Genomic DNA, 21306 nt, shown 5'->3' with positions numbered 1-21306 from the left:
GGAATAAATATTGTGTGTTCAAATCCCCAAATCAATCTGAAATTTGAGCATGAGGAAAGTGACTTGTTATAGCTGCTCATCAAATATGTGTGCATGTAGCACAGAGCAAAGCATTTGATCACCAGCATTGTTCTGCACTGCACGCCTCCCACATGAGACCGCATGTAGCTGTGTGAATGTGAGGAGAAAATAACAATGAGCGTTCTCAGTGAACCTTCTCTTAGATAAATAAAGATGAAAAAGATTAAACGCAAACAGTGTATAAAGTATAATGTGTGTATGCAGCAGCACGGCAACCCAGGGTGAGCAGTCTGATTATGATGAATAATCATACACGCTGAGGTCGAAGGTCAAGCTGTCCACGTGGGTCTGGTCCGTCTGTGATACAGTCCAGATGTAGTGTGTCTCTGTGTTTGGCTATAATGTTTCTCTGGTATTTGTGTGTGTGTGTGTGTGTGTGTGTGTGTGTGTGTGTGTGCACACTATATAATGTGTGAGAAAATGTGAGTCCATTTGGAAAAGGAAGACACAACAAGTAGAGAATTAGTTTGTGTGCATGTGAATGATGAACAGTTCATTTACATTTATAATTAGTCTATTGTATGGGGACATATAGACAACTATAGCACAAGGGTTCCTAACTGCAGGATGTGACAGTACAGTACTCAGGAGTGGGGATAAGGAGTTGTGCTCCAGCTTGTTTTTTCCTCATCCCGGTGATAAGCACATCTGACATGGTGATGCAGCTGAGTGTGCATTAGTAATTAGCATTTTCAATGTGTTTCTATTCACATGCCCTACAACGGTGGAATGACACTTACAATCTGCGTAACCTCTGTCCAAAGCTGTGTTCAGTTTTTTTAAAAACAGGATAAACACATATACGATGCGTTATATTGAATTATTTATCTATCTATCTGTCTATCTGTCTGTCAGTCACTCTCTCTCTGTATATATATATATATATATATCTCTATAGCATCTGTAAAAAACATTGTCATTAGCGATGGCCTGTAGATTGCAGTGGTGGAAAGTTAAGTACTGTATTTAAGAACAATTATTAGATACTTGTAACTTCCTTGATTTTGAGTTTATGCTAATTTGTCCTATTTAATACTACATTTCAGTGGGGAATATTGTACTTTTCACTCCTACATTTATTTGATAACTTTAGTTACTTTACAGATTCAGATTAAGAATGCAAAATATAACTAACAAATAAATTACCTATGATTGACCCTGAAATGACAAAAGTTGAAATTTAAGGCACCAAGAACACCTGATCTGACAGTGACCATCTCAAAAGACGTACATGTAGTGTAGTGTGATCTTGGAGTAAGGGTGAAGGACAGAGACAGAGAGAGATTTTATAGCTTCTGTGTGCATGTTGAGATGTGTGTTAGAAATGATTTTGTCTGTGTGTGCACATCCTTGTGCTTGTCTCCACATGAGTGCCCATCTGTGTGCCTAAAGGCTTTGTTCCCAGGCCTCTGCAGGGCTCCCACTGTAATTGCACCAGTAATTGGTGAAGTGATAACCCCATTTCCACAGGAAATGTGCCCCGGTTTCCTCACCCCCGCCACCATCATCCCCCTCTGGTGGCGCAGCCAACAAAGTCCTCCCCTTGGGAACGTTGCACCAGACAGCTTAAGTTCCCCGGGGCTCAGCAAGCACACGAACAGACGGACAAAGACAGACACAGAAACAAAACTACACATGTGTGTAGTGTACAAACAGACTCACTTGGACATGGATGATGCTGTTGGCTGCAGGGAAATAATTGGATAGATTAAAGTGTAGCTTGTGAATATGTATGTGTGTGTGTGTGTGTGTGTGTGTGTGTGTGTGTGTGTGTGCACGCCTGCCTCGAAAAGTGGTGTGTCTGGATGTAAAACAAGAACTCACTGTAAAACACAAAGAAAATAACAAAGTTGGACTCCCTTGAGTGAGATAACAATTGAAAGAGAGACTTGAGTCTTTCATCATCCTTCTTTTGATTTGTGTCTTCTACTGTATGTCACTCATATTTCACTTTGCCATTGCAAACTCCTGCAAGGCTTACAGAAATATTCTTATATATTACCTGATACATGTTGCAAGTCCTTCACTCAGTTGGCAAAGTTTCCTCCCTAAAACTTGTTATTGCTCAAAAACTGTGGAATAACCCAGCACTGCCTGCATGCAAATCAGATTAGCAAACATCTTACCTGTTCAGCAGTGTGCAGGTCAGGTCATATCTCAGACCTGATGTGTTGCGATGCCAGCATGGAAAACAGTGCTGACGTTTACAGTTTGCTTAATGAATTCTTAGAGTTGTTTCTTGTGTCTCACTGAATTTTTTCTGCCTCTTTTGCTGTGATGGGAGCTACAAGCTGGTCATGCCCACAATCATACAGCTCAACCATCCAGTACAGGGACATACAGTACAGGGTCGCACAGAGATCTTTACTTACCACGTTTCTCTCAGTAACAAATCTGTGCTTCACATGTCACAATCTGTGACAGTTTTTCTAATGATAGGTGCAGACAGCAGCATGATGCTTCCACCCACACTGCCCACCCTGGCTATTACGGGCTTTAACTTTTGGAAGAAGTACAGACCTCTGTATTAAAGAGTGCACATTCATTACATGAGTATTCAATATTTGCGGCATCCCACAGGCTATGACCATCTTGTGAAAATATATGCCTTTATCTCTTTAGTACTGTTGCTATGGTTACTTGCAACCCAATATAGGTTAAACACTGATATTAAACTGTTGACCAGAACTGCTGTACATTTGAGGCATCCTGTCAAACAGGTTTTGCAGATACCAGCTAGCCAGCTTGAAAAAACTGATTAGTCTTCCTTTGAGTTTGTTGTCAGGCCAGCGGTTACCTTTACTTTTAATTAGGAAATATGTTTCATACATTTATAGAGAGGATGGTGTACAGTCGGAGGTCCAAAGCATTTTGTCTGAATCTGTTGTGATGGCATCTATAGCTGTTACTGCACTTGAAAAGATTATTTTGGTATAATTCTTTTGAATGTCCCCATTTTGTATTATGTGATTAAATAAGTATTTAAGATAAGATAGAAATTTCTTTTCAATTCAATGTAGTATTTGTCCTAGGGGGCAATTTGTGTTGCAGCAAGTGTAAAAAACACAATAAAAACACATAAAGCAGAAGCATGAAGTATTAGCAGAGGTTAGTTTCAACTCATTGATCTCTGGGTTATGGGTCCAGCACACTTCTGCTGTATGTCTTTGCTGTTTATCACCCCAGATCTGACTAGAACCCACAATCCCTGGCTTAGGAGGCCAGTGCCTTATCCCTTAGGCAACTGGGGCTTCACTTTCACAATAAGAGAGATGACCTTCTCATAAAACTGGGCTCTCCAGTGAAAAGCTAATAATGCTTTTAAATTGTGCTACATGACCAGATAATTGGCTGTGGCATTCTCGTTTGCTCAAGAGGTAGAAAACCTACAACTACCAGAATGCACTGTGCCTCATAGGACCAATAAACACTTGTGCTGGTTGGTGATGTTTGTGAGTTTGTACTGTTTCACAGAGAACAATATGGCAGCCGGCTGGTATCTAACAACGAATTACAGTTAGCCTGTTCACTAAAATATGTTTAATTTCACATTTGAGAAGGAGAAATAGGCAACACAGTAAGAGCATTTTGATGCACATTTCATCATGAAAATGAGGAAGTACAGTCTGTATTTTGAGCAACAGCCTTAGAGCCAACTTAAAATTTGCTCAATAATATGTTTTGCGTTATCCTCCGGATTTGAGCTGAGAGATGAGCAGGGACATCTGGGCGCTGGTAAGATGGAGCGGAAGTTTACCACAGTTTATTTACACATACTACCCACATTGTTATTATACAAAGCTGGTTGAAAATCGGCAAAGTATCCCTTTAATGTCTGCACCGCATGTATTAAATAAAAGAATGCACAAAGATCTGAGCATGGATTTTAAACATTCTGGATTTGCCCTGTCTATAAGCGTGCTGTCACTTTTTCCTTTTGTGCATCTTGTCCAAAAAAAACAGCTATAAGCAAGCAGCATTAAGATTAAAAGCAGCAAATTAAACTAGTTATTTAAATTTTTTTATGGCAACTATCTTAAGACTAAACAACACTTACTAACTAGTTTACAAAAAACAAAAGAAGCTTCATTCTTATATTTTAGACTGGCATCCAGGAGTATTCGCCGGCAAGTTTTATGAGGTCTTTTGCAATGTTTCTGCTTATGAGCAGGTGTGTTTGTTCATGAGAATACCAGCACACAGATGCATTGCCGTGTGTGTGTGTGTGTAATATGTGCACATGTGTGTGTAGTGCAGTGCAGGAATGTTCTTAGCTGTATCACACGCCACACATTTGCTCTAATCACATCGAGATCCATCAAAGCTCCCATGACCAGCAGCCTTTAATCTAATGTTCAGCATGGATAAAAATACCTTCCACATACACACACACAAACACGCATGTAAACGCACAAACAGTAAATGAACAAAAACAGACACTAAAGGAGGCAAATGTGGACAGGCAGACACTTGCACAACTATAAAGGAAGCAATCACGCACAGACAAGTCAGTGTGTGCGTGCGTCTGTGTGTGCGTGCCAACACAAGTAGGATTATGTTCTGTTCTTTTACGTCTTAACCTTCTCTGTCTTTGATTCCCGGTGACAGGAGTCAGAGGTCAATTGGCTCGGATCAGAGGTCACGACCCTCGTTGACCCTGCTGTCAACTTGATGCTGATAAGAATGGCTGCACTCAACAGGCGCGTGTGTGTGCATGTGTGCATAGGTATGTGCGCAGAATGAGCAGATATTGCTTCTTAAGTTGAACATGGAGACTCTTTTTGCTACTATAATTACCTACTTTATACAGTATTTCTACATCTTATCTTTAATCTTTCCTGTATCTTTTCTCATCCTCATCGGCCTGAATAAAGTTATATGGAATAACTTACAAAAGTAGCAGAATTCCAGCACTCTACTCTGTTGAACTTCTTATGATGTCAAATCATGAATTAAAGTGTGCTAAAATAGGTTAGACATAGACAATAGACAACTCGTTACTTTGGTATCAGATTGGTCTTCCAGTTTTCAATGCGATTTGAAGGCATTTTGGAGCTGAGAGTTATTTAAATAAAAATCAATTTTAATTCGGAGTTTCTGAAAAGGCTGCAGAGTTGGAGAACAGATTGTCTCTGGGTCGATAAAATCATCACAAACCCTCACAGTGTAATGCTGAAAATTTTACTTACACTTTCACTATGACCTTAAAAGTACTCGTTCACAGGTTATTGTAGACTGGGAGGTGATTGGTTGACCTTTCATGACCGTGTTTGGATAGTAATGGCTGAAGACTTTAATTTAGAGTTGGCCGGTGTGTGTGTGTTAATATCCTGTTGAATGTCGGTAGTGACTGAAAGCCAGGCTACAGGGCACAGATGATGCTTTTTATATCGCAACATGAAAATGTGTAAGTGTGTGTGTGTGTGTGTGTGTGTGTGTGTGTGTGTGTGTGTGTGTGTGTGTGTGTGTGTGTGTGCGCGCATGCATGCGTGTGTGCGTCCTTCCAATAACTAAATATCTTTGATGACTTGGAAAAACACTCCATTATTACAAACTGCCCTCTGTGTCTTAGCCAGTGTTGATGAGTGGCACTGGCCAAATCATTCATCTGTGTGTGTGTGTGTGTGTGTGTGTGTGTGTGTGTGTGTGTGTGTGTGTGTGTGTGTGTGTGTGTTTGTGTGAGAGAGAGGGACATGGTGGGGTGTGGGTTGAGGAGGGAAGGCCAAAAGACCCCCCCCCACTTACAAATGATGTCGGCATGGTTGCTGTTTCCATGGCAACTGTCCCAAGAGTAAGGGTGGGGTGGGTGCAGCTGGTGTTTCTCGATTGAGTCAGAGGTGTGTGTGTGTGTGTGTGTGTGTGTGTGTGTGTGTGTGTGAGAGAGAGAGAGAGAGAGAGAGTGTGCATGGTGTAGTAAAGAATGTGTTTTTTCATACTGAATGAAAGCCATTCATCATTGTGAGGTCAAGATGGGTGATAAAAAATGTCCAAAAATGCTGTGTATGTGTGTGATAGTGAGTGCAGGATAAAGACGTTGTATCCAAACTGAGATACTGGGCTCTCTGTGTGTGTGTGTGTGTGTGTGTGTGTGTGTGTGTGTGTGTGTGTGTGTAAGTTACATCTAAATTTGTGTCTTGAACATGTGCTGCTGACTCACCAATTGCGCCTACTTTCTATCTTCGCAAATTAATGCGTGTGTGTGTGTGTGTGTGTGTGTGTGCACGCCACTCTCAGTTCCCTCCTACAGATCTGAGTGTCGCTGGCCGTCTTGCTATAATGCTGATTTTAAAGTGTGGATGTGAGCTAGATTTCAGCCTGTCTGACCCTATAGAATCTTGTGATGGTAACAGATGCTGAATGTTGCTGGTTTTTCCACTGCAGACGTAGTTTCACATTCAATTAAGCTTAGCTTTTCCCTTTATATTGAATTAAGAGCGGTCATGAAGCTCTTGTGGCACACAGACTGTAATACAGATGAAGTACCTGATGCTGCAGTAGGCAGAGGAAAGCATGAATTCCACCGGGGTCAGATGCACTGCAAAAAAGGTGTCAGAAATGTCTCATCTTCAAATGGAAGTTGGGAGGTTGAAGATGAACTTATGAAGATGAGAGCAGGATATGCCTGGAATTTAAATAGTTTAACCCATGAAAGCATCATGCGGTGACTGGCAACAGAACAAGGCAATGTCAATTTACAAGGTAGAAGGTACACACATTTTTCAATTTTTTTTTAAAAGGTCGATAAATCTACCTTGTACCTTGAAAACATAATGCGGTGACTGGCAACAGAAGGCAATGTCGCTTTCTGTTGTCAGAGTTGAAATGAATGATTTTGTAATCAAACACAATGTTTTAGAAACAAGTAGCAAGCTTAGGCTGAGGGGAAGAAGCATGAGATCTTTAAAAACATCATTGCATAGCACAAGTTATCAGATTTTTTTTCTTTTTTTCTCACGTACTAGTCGGGCAAATAGAAAACAGGGACTAGAACCCCACCTGAAAGCATCGAAGACCCTCCACAAACAGAATTTCATACCAGAAAAAGCACAGGTGTTATTGATAACAATAAGAATCGCTACATTGCCATCAAATGTCCTGGTTCAGGAACTGGTATTTTTCATGCTGGCTTACTGGGACACATACGGAACAGAGCCATGTTTAATTTTATAACTTACATCTGTGCTTTTCCTGATACTATGAGTCAAAATGTGCTCTGTGGTGGAATGGGTTTATTGATATAGAAGCCATTTTTCATTCAATTCAAGGGGTTATCTAAAAAGAAAAAAGTGAATCCAACGTAAAAGTGCCTTAATCCTCTTGATTTATTACCCCAGTGAACATTTTCTGAATGAGTTTATGGTCTCAATCACGAGTAAAATAGAAGATAAAGCAGGGTATGCTTTAGGATGTGGCTTCCTTGTGATAGACAAGCTGCTACTGCGGCAGTGTGCTTGGATTCACCGTCAGATCCAGCCCCCACTCCTCCACAGCTCCACCTTCTCATCCAAACATGGTCACTTCTGCTCCTACAAAACATAGTGCCAAACTCAAAGTTTTAAAACGGTAGTCCACAATCCAATGGGGGATGTCAAGATGGCTACATCCACTTCTTTTATGAAGTCTATGGCTCAAGCTGATGTTTGTGTTTTGTGTTCTGTTATTTAAATTGCGGTTGTTTTAAAAATTGCAGAGGCCCAAAATGGTGTTTTTAAGAACTGTGATTGTTCCTAGTTCTTACGGTGCAGAAATAAACAAATGAAAGAGAGGTCTTAAAACTATGAAAAAGTTCCTCTGGTCTGAAAACACCCCATTAATCACTAGTGCTTTTAGTTTCTCAACATCACATACAAAAAGAAAGTGTTTACAGCCTGGCTTTAATTTCCATAGTTTTGGTCATCATCCCAATTAAATATCATAACATTTTGCTGTTAAAATTAGTTGACAGTTTGTTGTGGTGGGGTTGTGGTGACTCTGCTTGGACAAACAAACAAATTGTACACAGAACAAGTAGAAATGTTACGATTCTGTTGGATTCATTGTGCTGCTGAGTGATGCACCCACTGGGATTAATAAAGCCCGGATAAGTGTGAGGCGAAATAATTTACTTCTCTGACCGTTTGCTGAATATTAACAGTACCCAGCGGCTAAAAAGCAGAAAGTTCCCGCTGAGCTAAAGTATAGGTTTCTACGATCCGCCTTAAGTTTGCAGAGCTTTCCTCCCCTACTGTGTCTGTTTCTCTGTTTCAGATTATGTCTCCATTTCCATTGAGTCATGTCTTCCTCGCCCCTTTTCTCTCCCTATTTCCTTTCTGCTCATCCATCTCTTCAGTTTTTTCTCCTGACTGTCAGCATACTTGTGGTTGCTGTCTCCAGCATCACTCTTTATGTCTTCCTCTTCCTCCTTTTTTCTCTGCTTCCATGAGTTTCTGCCTTTCATTTTTCTTCTCGTCCTTTCTTCTCCCACAGCAGTTCCTTCTTCCCTGTTTTTTCGCTCACCCGTCACCCATCCAATCACCATTACTCACCCTGTCATCATATTATTTTTCCTCTCACTTTGCCTTCTTTTTTTCATCTGCCTCTCACCCCCCTCCCCCCTCCTCCTCCTCCTCCCCAGTCCACCTATCTATCCATCATTTTTCACTCTGTTATTACGCTACAATTCTTCCCCACGCACTCGGCTACTCTTCCCCTTCATCCTCCTTTCTCACGTGCTTCCACTTCCTCCTCAATCCCCCCATATGTCCATCACCCCCCCAGCCCTGTCATCGCCACATGATTTTTACAGGAGCTCTGTCTTCTACCTTCATCGACCTTTCCTGCCTAATCCCCGCCTGTCTTATCCCATTCCTCCTCTTCCTGCTCATCCTCATCATCATCCATCAATATGCATTAATTTCTTGCATCAAGATTTCTCCTCCTCCCCCTCCTCTTCCCTTTCCTCCTCATCTGTCTGTCATTGTGTCATGTTTTGACATTTTTTTTTATTCTCATCTCGTAACTGTCTTCACCCATCAGACCATTTTCATTTTGCTGTCATTTCGCCGTGTCATTTATCCCATCCTCTCTCTCCCCTCCACCTCTTGTTGACTTTACCCACCTTCTCTTGCAGTTAGTTTGTTTTTTTGTGCAAAGTGAAAAATACAGTTAGAAAAAATCAAAAGCAGCACAGTGATCAGAGTCAACAAAGTTTTCCATGTTCTAAAAGAAAAGTGGACTTGCAGAATTCGGTTTGAATCACGTAATTACATGTGAGCCAGGAGCTGTGAACTAAAGTCACAGGGGCTCACAGCATGCAGCTTGTTAATTGGGCAGAGTTGTGCAAACCTGTCAACTCACCATGTTAGATATTTTGACCAATTTGGATAGGGTCCAGAAAGTCTGATTAAAGTTCCTGTCTATTTAGTCAAGCATGATCGACTTGTCCATGCTCTCTTTGTCTGGTGCTTATAACTATTAGAAATACAAATAAATGGCTGAAAATGACAAACTGCAACACATGAATCTAGCACCTCTGACTTTACACAGAGGTTTGTGAAGACATGTTTGAAGCCGGGGGGTTAATGCTTGGTGGCATTTTTAGTTACCAAAACCCATATTTGTAGGTCTGTTGGAAGCTGAAATGAGGTGAACAAGCAACGCCTTTATTACCTCTATTAACTGCATAATTACTAATTACTGCATAGTGCAAATAGATTGATATGTTTTTATTGAGTCCCCCAGAACCCGAACACATTGGTATTTTTTAAAACATTAATGAAAACAGAAACAGAAAACAATGGTATGAAGCCATCAGGAACAAATTGATGGACACGTCATGAAAAATGAATGATAGAATTAAGTACCTGTAGAATATGACTAAAAGCATATCTATGCGGTCTGCAGGTGCCCCAGTCGGTAGGATAAGGGGGTTAAAGGAGCAGTATGTAGGATCAGTGGGATCTATAGGCATGGTTGTGTTTTTGTCACCTTAGGAATGAGCCCTTCACATCTGTTCTCCCCTCTGCTCTATTCCACTAACCACCATGTTTCTACAGTAGCTCAGAACAGACAAACCACACACTTGCCCTAGATAGGGCCTTTTGCATTTTTTACTTTACCTGAAGGCCACCATAGGTTCTAAACAAACTTGGAAAAGGAGGGTTGAGCTGATGGGTATTTAGTTGGTTGTATTCTGCAACCTCACTGCTAGGTGTCAGTAAATCCCACACACTGGACCTTTAAGATACCTGTAAATCAAGTGCTTTCATGACTGTCTGACCTGCACGATGTTGGTAATATTTAGCACTTTCACAGGCTGGTCTTTTTAGTTATTGGTTATTCTCAATCCTAACAAAGAAAAAATCCTAACCACAGTTATCTCAGGGGAGGACAGACATGGCTATTTTGGGCCAGCAGATTTGAATGGTCTGCTCCTCAGTATTACTTTGAGCAAACTGATACAAGTATGTTCACAAAGAATTAACCCTTTTTCACTCTAGTCCGCCTCCTGCTATCTCTGCATATACATCCAGTCTGTCTTCTCAGCTGTCTCGTCTCATTTCTCTGTCTTTCAGATCAATCTGCTGCACCTCAACAGAATCCCTCTTCTCATCACGTCCATCAATCTCTCTTTTATCTGTTTTCCATCTCTTCCTCTCAAAGTTCACTCATCATACTTCATTCAATTGTAGGTCTCTTCATCTTTTCTTAACTCTTGTCAAACCAAGAGAGTATGTGGATTTTTTCTATTAAACCCAAATGCCAACTAACATGATATGTAGCATATAAAGAACAGACACAGCAGAGTGTTGAAGGTATACAGTCATTCATTACTTTCATCTTAGATCCCACATCTGCTTCAGTCAGCTGTAGTTCAGATAATTGCCATGTGTGTGCAGAGGCACAGCAGTGTGGGCAAAATTGAGAGAATAAGGGGCAGCCACAGTTATGTGTCAGCAAAAGATCTATATTTTGATGGATAGATTCCTGTTTGCTGGGTTGTAAATGTGGCGTGCAGACCAGAGGTACCTTGAGAGGTAGTTTCATCTTTGTATTTTTGTAGCCATTTGATAAGTCCTACAACAGGGTAGTTTTGTCTAATGATATTTTTTTTTCACTTCATCTGTTCAGGTGAAGTTAAACTGGTTTCAACTTTATCACATTACATTGAAATCTGATGGAGAAAGCCATATCTGTACGAACACAGGACTATATTAGTTAGCTTTCTTTCTGTCCCCGGTTTACACTCATACACACTATGCTTCAACATCCGCCCAGACCCCAGAATAAACATTAAATACATTAAATTCACACGTTTCATATGTACCATATTCGCATAAAATGATGTAGTTCAGATAAGATAATAGAAGCTCAGATCAGAAGGAGGCAGCATGGTGGCTTTTCTAGATCAGATGTGCTGGTAGCCAAAAATGGCGGGTATTTTTTAAGGTGATTTCCAGGACATTTCCATTCTCAGTTGTGGTAATCAAACTGGGTATTTTAAGCCAAAACTTAATCGTTTCCTAACCCTAACCAAGTATGTTTGTCCCTAAACCTAACAACAACTACAGTGTTGTCACAGCATAAAATTGAAATGCAAAGGAAAAAAACTTAACATATTAAAGGTACAATTTAACATATTCGTAGTTTGCAGTAACAGGCAACACCAGCATTTATTATGGCAATTAGGTTTTCAACATCCAGTGCCTCCTGTGTGATTCGCTGAGATGGAGCTGCTAGGACTGAATAATTGATTGTCAGTAAAGGTGCCCAACCATGCTGGAGGGTAACACCGCCGTGATACAGTGAGGAATATGGACGAGGTTATATTCAGTATGATCTTTGTGTCAGATCAGATTCAGCAGCTTCAGGGAGCGCACTGTGTGAGATTGGTTATCCATCACTGCAGAGGAAGAAGCACCACATGAATGCCCACCCCTCGAACGATCGAAAACCATACATGATCTCTCCTTTAATAAGAGGGAGCTGAGTTTGCTGCTGCAGTGAAAGATGATAAATCATTAATATCTCCTCTAAATCTTCCCCTGAGTGAACCAATATTGTGTGCTAAAGCTACACAGGGCAATAATGTATGCTAATTACAAGCTGTATTATTATCACATATCTCTCCTTAGGGTCTGGTTTATACACTTAGATTGGAAGATCTACTCTCCTGGCTCTCGTCCCTTTGGTATCAATTGGTGTAAAGTGTTGGCAAGGTTGCTAAGCAAGAGTATGCTGTGTGCATTTCACAAACATTATGGGCCAAACTTTCTGAGTTTTGAAGTTCAAACGGTGTTTTATAAATGCTCTCTGCCTCTCGCTGCTATTTAGAGCTGCCAACGTGTGAAGCCATGCCTGGTGTTGCTTTAAAGCCTATATGTTTATGCTTTAGCTTTGTGAGCCGATGCCAAGTCAAATCCACTGAAGAACAGTTGGCAGTTAAAATCTGAAAGTTAACACAAGACAGACGGACGGGCAATGTTCTCATAGTTTTCATAGTTTACACGGTGTAACAGTGCAATCATTTAAAAAACATTTAAGCTGCGAGCTCGTTATCAGTGCTTTCAGGATCGCTCGTAATCGCACGATCTGTCTAGAGATGTAGTTCAGGTACACTGTGTCTGTGTTTGTTTATTCTCAAAAGATACTTTGCGGTTTCTTTTGTTTGACCTGCATGTCCAGTGTGATAAGACAAATGAATCTGCAAGACAAACAACTGACAATTGTGTGTGTGATACACAATGCAGGCATGGGAAAGTTTTTGTCTTTGACCAAGATGTCAGTTTATCTGATTGTTTGCCTGGTAAAGAAAAAGAAAAAAAGCTTCATTCATTTTAATGTATTTACTATTTATTGTTCACTTACTGTCATCTTCTGATGCACCTGTCCACATTCAGGTGTGCAGAGATTCTCTTCAGCAGTTTGTTGTTGTTTCTTCTACTCATCTCTGTGTGCAAACTAAATTTCCCATTGGAGACATCATAGACTCGACTCTACTCTCCTCAATGGAGTTACAGTCAGAAGTTGATTAGCTTTCTTTACCTTAGCATAAAACTCTCATTACTCCCAGTGAAAACCAACATGGTTTATGAGTCAGCTTTAGAGGTGCTGTAGGGTTGAAATTTGTAGAAAGCCAGGTTAACAGTTTCCCCTGCCTCCAGTCTTCAGGCTTAGCTAATCGACTCTTGGCTCCTCAGGCTCTGTAGTTAATGCACAGACATGACAGCGGAATCAACTTCTCATCTTACTCTGCAAGAAAGCATTTAAGTTTATTTCATGCTAATTTCTTCCAGATTCTCTGGGACATTTCTTAAAAACAGACTGTTATCTTTCATTTTGTTTTCTTCTCCTCAGAGCTGATCCAGAACGGCCGCCTGCTGACGCTGCCCCTGGTGGCTGGAGACCTGCAGTCCCTGCTGCCTGATGAAGACGGGAGGCGTCTGTACGTGGCCATGAAAGATAACCTGTTGTCAACTAGTCTGGACGACATAACGCAAAACCCACGCAAGGTTAGATCTACAGGACACATGCACACATTTTCCTACTACCCAAGGCAAGGCACAATACGAAGACAGAGCAAACAAGTGGATTGTTGGTGAATCCTTGTAGCGGAGTTTATCATACACACATAAACAGTCACATGACAGCAGATTGAGATAAGTAATGTGTCTCTGCTTTGATGGGACTAATTACTGATGATATGAGGAAAAGGAAAGTTACACCCCTCTGACTAATATCCCTTGTGATCGCCTATCTTTCTCTAATTCCTTACTCCCTACTCATAAATGCCAATCTTTCTTCCTCAGTCCCTATTTTCTGGTGTTTACATTCATTAACTTAATTAAGATTAATTACCTCCCCTCATGGAGAGAAATATTGCTTGAGCCATAGAAGCGCATGATCTCCACTGTCTCTTCTTTCCATCTCGTTCCAAATCGGCCAATCCGTTAAAGCTGCAGTGCTGTCTCTGTTAGATAAAACATCTCCAAAATGTAGATTTTTTTTTGCCTCATCACTGTGTATTGTTTAGTTTATCCACTGATATTTAGAAAGATTTTAAAAGCCTACTAAGCCTGTGTGAGGTCTCTTTTACACAAACAAATGTTATGCTTACATTCAGTTTTACTCAACAAAAAACATTTAGTGTATCCTGCATTTCCTTCTGTATAAAACATTTGCACATTTTTTTTTTAATTATCTTAAATCCAGCATGGATTACATCCATGTTACATAAATACCTTGTAAGCTAAACTTCTTAACCACCATTCATACACTTTGCATGAGGCATAAAGCTCCTTTTGTAGCCAAATCAATGTAAGTTTTCAAAACAGAGGATAGTAAGGTAATGGATGCCATTCAGGGCATAAATTATTTTCTGCATGTCTCTTACATTCCCACCGTTTCCACTGTCTATGTTTTCTGCCGAGCAGCATAAGTCCTGTTGGTGCTGGAGATGCTTCTAGCATCAGCTGAAGTTTGGATCTAGTTATGAACAAAGGCAGAAACAGATCACCTTTGCTCCACCACATTTTCGTGTCACCTGACAACATGGCAACCTGTGTGCAGCCTGTTAAATCAACATTTTATTTCCTGTATTTATTGATATTGTATATCTTTGAGTACTTCTGTTTTTCTACATTTTCTGATTTAGAGGATTAATCAAGTCTTTTTTAAGTGTATATCAATATTTTGAGGACCAGGATTTTCACATTGCATCAATGTCGTGAGGCTTAAAACTCTGAGGTAGACCCCCCTGCTGTGTTCTGACAGCTCTGCCCTCTTTCTGTCCAGCTGGTCAAGTTCCCGCCCAGACAAGTGTCGCGCATCCTAATGGCTGTGCATTAACACATGCTTAATTCCTGCAATACTCACCACTGGTGCAAATGACCAAACATATCCAACACAAGTGTCCGCAAAATTCAAACTCACAGTCAAAACCAACATTTACAGCAGGAAACGCAAGTTTTAGGTGCATAGGGACACAAAATCTGTGTGGAAATCAGTTTAAAGCAATCTGCATCTTTTAAAAGAAAAATCAACAATGACTATAAGATATATGTTCGAGGTTTGTCACAGTATCCAGTTTCATGCTGTTGCCTTAACTTTAAATGATATCCAGACAGACATGTTGACGGTTTGCCAACCAGTCTGGATAAGTTCAGGGTCAGAGCAAGGACAGCGACAGTGCTGCCTTTTCATAAATCTGCCCTGCCGGATCAAATCAATACCCTCATCTGTCAGACGTACACGCAAGCTATCAGAGAGCAAAACAGGTAGGCAGGTAGACAAACAACCAGTGAGACAGACAGACAGCAGTCAAGCTGGCCAGCCACCCACTCAGCCGGGCAGTCAGCCAATAAAAGGATAGATAGTCATAGTCAACTCATAACTCAGCTCCATTCTGGCTGTAAAGTTATATATTTGTACATACAGTATTTATAGTCTGTTTATACTGTTCCAGCTTGTGTGCAGTTTTTCCCTGATGGTGTTAAACCACTTGCAGTGCCATATTCTCTATATGTCTGTTTATTTTTTATGCCTCTGACATCCAGAGCTTCTTTATCAGTGCAGCTTGAGACCATCTTATTCCTACTCTTTCACTTTTTTTACATGAATATTATCACACATGCTCATATGTACGCAGTCTTCCTGGCTTAATAAAAACAGATTTTGGCATAGAGAGACGGACACGTAACCAGTTTGTCCAGTCCATCACAGTTCAGGGCAGAGTGCCAAACGTGATGCTGCTGCCTTCAGTCGCTTTTTCTCTTTGATCAGGCCAAAAACCCTCAAGGCATTCCTTCTGTGTGAGTCTGCAGCTGGCAACCCACATTACACAAAAGGGTCAGCAAGGGTTTGAGTGTGTGTTTGTGGCTGATTTTGCATACTTGTCTCATTCTCACTACTTCTTTTGTTTCCATTTTTTCTTGCCTTTTTAGCGCTAGTATTCTTCACCAAAGTGCAGTATTCATTTCTCAACATCAAATTTCCACTTGTTCGATATGCAGAATTCATTTTTCTGCCAATGAATTCTATATTTTGCTTACAATTGACAACCAGCACGCTCGACACAGAGGGGGAAATTTCCATTAAGCAAAGTCTTTATGTGTCAGTGTGTGGTATTTGGAGATAAGGTGGAACGTGGTCGCTAATCTTATCTGATCGTCTCGGCTCCGCACCGGGCTCTCCGGGAATGACTACATCAGGGAACGATTACTGACATCCAAAAGAAATTATTTCCTGAGAGCACCATCATTTGTCATTAATCACTTTCGAATGGTGTTACATGTTGTGAGTGAAGTAAACTCTTGAAGAAGCGGCTTGGAAGTTTTTCTGTTAGAGCCGCTAAGATCATGTCTTATTTCTTTCACTGTTAATGACACTTGAGAAATCACAGTTTTCATTTGGGTGATAATGACCTTTTTCATTTTAAAGTGATCTAAACTAAAACAAAAGGTACGGTTTCTCTATTTGCTTCCGTAAAGTGCGCGGTTTGTATGGTATGTGGAAATAATTTAGGACGATCACTTAGCATATCAATGCAATCTCTACTCCACCGCTCTGGTGTCTGAGGGAATGACTCAGGGAAATATTTAGATTAGTCATAGGTGCCATTTGACACTAAGCTACACTTCCCTCTGTTGTTATTGATGCCTCACAACTTTTAAGCCCTTTTGGCTCAACACAAAAGCAGTGGAATAATCCCCATTTTGAGTGTTTTAATATTTTATACTGATTATGTTTACATGCACACAAACAGCGCAGTTTAACGGGACATTCCAATGCAGAGCGCATGTTGTTTTGATTACATTAGTTCTCTCAGGCTATTTGTAAGTGTTTGAGAGGTTAGTTCAACGGTGAAGTCATTTGTTTTCTGTTTAGAAATAAGACTTTTCATGGGTGATTCTCTGACCTGAACCTTAAATGAACTAATCCATTAAAAAACGTGAATTTGTAACCGCTGCGACCAGGTACACGCATCCATCCCCCATTATGATGCCCCCCTTTTTGGCACAAACACCTTTACACACACATAGTTGATGTCCTCCAAATTTTTGCCTCCTCAGGTGAAACTGTTGCCGCCAGAGGGCGGACAAATTTCTGTGAACTGATCCACAAACCTACAGGACGAGCTATAGAGCTGCTTGCAGCTAAAAACCCACACACAACCGAACCTAAACTGGACCAGAGAATTTGTGGCCTTATTTTTAAACGACCTGTGGATTTTACTCAGACATAGTGATTCAGACAGTCTAGAAAAGTGGATAAACACTGTCTCCTGCCTCCATAAATAACTTAATGTCTGAATATCTGCCCTTGAGCCATATATTTGACAGGTTACATTGCCTGTCTCATTTCTGCATTACAGAAGTTTTTCTTTCCATTTCTTTTGGAACAGTCTCATCTATTCTCTTACTTGGCAGTGATACAAATGGCAAACAGCCTACAGGCGTTATGAAGAGTATTAAGTGTAATGGTCTGGCCTGTGAGCTGGCAGATGGTCAAAAAAAGACACAAGGCAAGCATGTTGGCTTCTGAGTGTGTGAACTGTCTGATCGAAACAAATCAACAACTTTTTTGCTTCCTGTCCAGGGTGCTGTTCTATTAACATAATTGGCACAAAATCTGATTCTTCTTAGGTCCTGTCAGGTCCGATAAAAACGTAATGTACATCAGACCAACTGGAAACGTATGACAAATAAAAACAAATTAGACATGACATAGAACTGAGTTAGAAAAGGTTGAACATTGTTTGGCCGCTTTGGATACTTAGATTTTAACAGGAGCCCTCAAACGTCTTTAATCAGGATTGAATAACATCATAATTATGAAGTCTACAATACCGCCAAACTCCGAAATAGCTTACTGTTGTAACAAAACAGTTGGCACTATTAGCACTGGTGTTGTCAAAAAAAAAAACAACTAGCAAAGTGCACTTAGTTGAATGCAGATCTCCGCCAGGCATCCAGCTGTGCTGGCTGCGGCTGCGGCTGCTCTAGACAATTCTTGTAATTCCAGCAGATGCACCACAGTGCGTTTCAGAAGCATTCAAGGAGCTAATAAAAAAAGCCTCATCTATTTTTGATGGATCTGCAGGGCATTTTACAGAGCAGATCGATTTCTCCTGCTAACAGGCCCTGTATATGAAAAATAGATAGCCACCAATGGGCAGGGAAGGGGAAGGTGCACATTTAAACCAATAATAATGCTAGATGCTGAAAAACATCTGACAACTTACCATCCTCTGGGCGGCTGTGGCTAAGAGGTAGAGCAAATTTTCCACTTACCAGAAGATTGGTTGTTTGATCCCGGCTCCTCCAGTCAACATGTGGAAGTACCCTTGGTCAAAATACTGAATCCCAAGTTGCTCCTGTTTCTGCGCCATCAAAGCGTGATTGTTAACTAAGTAGCAGGTGGCACAATGGACGGTAGCTTTGGCCACCTGTGAGTGAATGTGTTAAAGTGCTTTGAGTGGTCAGAGGACTAGAAAAGACCTATACAAGTGCGGTCTATTACAGTACAATTATGAGGATGAATGTATTTTTAATAACAAGATAAACCATTTAATTACATAGCTTGTTTGCGTACTTATGAATGAAGCACAAATGTAAAGAAAAAATGACTTAATCAACAAGTCTAAAAAGTCTAGAAAATCGTCTAGCTTCTGAAATGCTCCCATTGTGGTATGGCATTGTTCGGGTGATGAAACAACACCTAGTTGCAGCCCAACTGTGGCTAAGATGTCAAAACAAATGTGATTTATTCATATTGTATAATGCCTACCTCTAGTGGATCATATCATATCATATCAGATATGGAATTAGTTTGCAGATGCTCTGTCTCAAAATGAGAGGAAACTTTTCTATGGATGTCACTTTATAAGTCATGACAAACTCCAAATTAGGCCTGCAACAGATGGTAGAGCTTATTGCTGTAGGCAGACAAATTTCCTAAAGTTTTTTAGTCTCTACAGGCAAGTTAAGAGTAGTGAGTAGTCATGACATATAACAGGTATGAAACAGTCAATCAAACTGGTTTCCAACATCAATCAGGAGAGATCCTTCAACATACAGTCATAAATGCAGAGAATATAAATCAGGCTGATTGGTCCAATAGTTGGTCCAATAGTTTGTAAGATTAGCTGTGGCCAGACAGATACATGCACACACATACACGACTGAACGCATGGTCCCCTCCAGGCTTAGGCATGGCAGAGATAATAATGTTTAAAAAGACAAATATGAGGCATGCCAATGCAGCCATTGAGAAAATTAAATGAATGCTTTATCCAATCTAAAAACAACAGTTGCATTCTTGAGCACATGTAGCTAAAGACTCTGTATTCTCAGTCAAATGGTGGATTAATTACTCATGTTGCCAACATCACTGCTGCTCTGACAGCTTGACTCATTAGAGCTCAGCGGTGCTGCCAGTTGGTTTTTATTGTCTCCTCCCTGAAGCTGTCTCACAAGAGGTACTAAAATCTCCCTCTTCTCCTCCTGCCCCCCTTTTCATCTAGATTAGTCATGTTTTGCTGACTGTCCTTGCCTCACTTCCTTGTCAAGCACCTTCCAATGCCAAAAGCCTTTTATCGGAAATTGGTGGTGAGCAATAAAAACTGTTTTTAAACACTTTCTCTCACTCTGTTTTTCTTTATCTCTCTCGCTCTCTGTAGCTGTACTGGCCAGCCAGCCCAGACCGTATCCAAGAATGTCTCATGGCTGGAAAGGATCCAGAGGTGATTCAACACACACACACACACACACACACACACACACACACACACACACACACACACACACACACACACACACACACACACACACACACACACAGATGCACACACAAACACACTAGATTGCATAAGCCAAGCAACAGGTTCCACAGTAACTCTGATACCATGAGTGCAGGCGATTGGTTTTAAAGTAACACGAAAGAAAACTCATTTCTACAGACTTCTACGCAGATACGGATCAGTGGCTTACAGGTCAGGTTATATCAGGTTTCTTCACCTTGTGCTGCCACCACAAAAGAAAAAAAAATTGAAGAGTTTTGCAGAAGTAAAACAAGACAGTTGCATGAAAGATTACAATCTGGAACGGAACTTAAGTTGCATGAATCTGATTCATTTGGGAACAATAAACAAACAACAGAGCTCTCATGCTGGCGAGGATATGAAGATTCAGGTTAACTAGATTTATTCTGACAACAAAACAACACGTACAGGACTTTGACATAGAAGAAAAGAAAAACAGGTGATGCTTATCAAGCAAACGTGTCTTACTTTTAACTTCAGTGGAGCTGGAGCCCTTCATGCTTTTTGTGTGTGAAAACTCTTGGAAAAGGTTTCACACAACAGATTCTAATGAGAGACATGCAGGTCATGTTTTTAATAATAAGAAAATAAAATTCAACGTGGCTCCTTTTCTTATCACTTTTGTCAATATTATTTCCAGGTGGTAGAAATTGTTACATTTCCAGGAGCAGGAACAAAAAGGATCAAACCCACCTCTTCATCCGTAACAGAAGTTCAACACATTAATATAAAGTAACCACTTATATATGTAATAAAATACTGTATGTTTCCATTATTTCTCACATTGTGGTCCCTCTCTCTCTCTGTGTGTGTGTGTGTGTGTGTGTGTGTGTTGTGTGTGTGTGTGTCTCTCTGTCTAGCTGGAGTGTGCTAACTTCCTGCGAGTTCTGCAGCCTTTTAATCAGACTCACCTGTATGTTTGTGGCACTGGAGCCTTCAACCCCCGATGTGCTTTCATAGCCACCAACATCTTCCAACAGGTATTACTGCAAGCACACACATATACACAAATAATCATTTTCTGCAGCCATTAAAGAAGCGAGAAAGTGCTCCCTCTGTCACAGTGACTGGAAGGGGAATCACAGTACCAAAGTAGATCTTTTGCAGGGGACGAAGCTCCACTCTGTAACACCGCTACAACCGCCAGTGGAGTTTCTCTGGTTCCAACAAATCCAACAGAGTGAAATGTCTTCCTTCTAGCAGCTAATTGCATCACATAAATCTCAGGAGTTACATTCATGTAGTTAATCTTTCATTCACATCATGTAAATAAATTAAGTTTATAAGCCTGATATTTTTGTAACATGACCGTTAGTATTTAGATCAAGTAGTTTGTGAAAAATAAAATGCCAAATTCAGACAGATTTACAGCCACACTGCTCTTATTTCTGTGTCAGATACTTAAAATATGAAAGTATCAGATTGGA

General features: G+C 40.6%; 1 protein-coding gene across 2 annotated transcripts in view; it reads left to right on the top strand.

The window, feature by feature from the left end:
- sema3h (sema domain, immunoglobulin domain (Ig), short basic domain, secreted, (semaphorin) 3H) overlaps positions 1 to 21306 on the top strand; it is a 74228-nt gene that overhangs the window by 17009 nt on the left and 35913 nt on the right. For both annotated transcript variants that reach the window (XM_088082413.1, XM_042491601.2), the window contains exons 5-7: positions 13417 to 13571; positions 19739 to 19801; positions 20740 to 20859. In XM_088082413.1, coding sequence (XP_087938539.1) covers positions 13417 to 13571; positions 19739 to 19801; positions 20740 to 20859 — 338 coding nt within the window. The remainder of the gene's footprint in view (positions 1 to 13416; positions 13572 to 19738; positions 19802 to 20739; positions 20860 to 21306) is intronic.

Source organism: Plectropomus leopardus, chromosome 9 (genome assembly GCF_026936395.1).
Source record: "Plectropomus leopardus strain MGB_pleo_1.0 chromosome 9, ASM2693639v1, whole genome shotgun sequence".
NCBI classification, from domain to species: domain Eukaryota; kingdom Metazoa; phylum Chordata; class Actinopteri; order Perciformes; family Serranidae; genus Plectropomus; species Plectropomus leopardus.
Note: the sequence above shows the minus strand (reverse complement) of the source record. Positions and strands in the feature narration are given on the sequence as shown.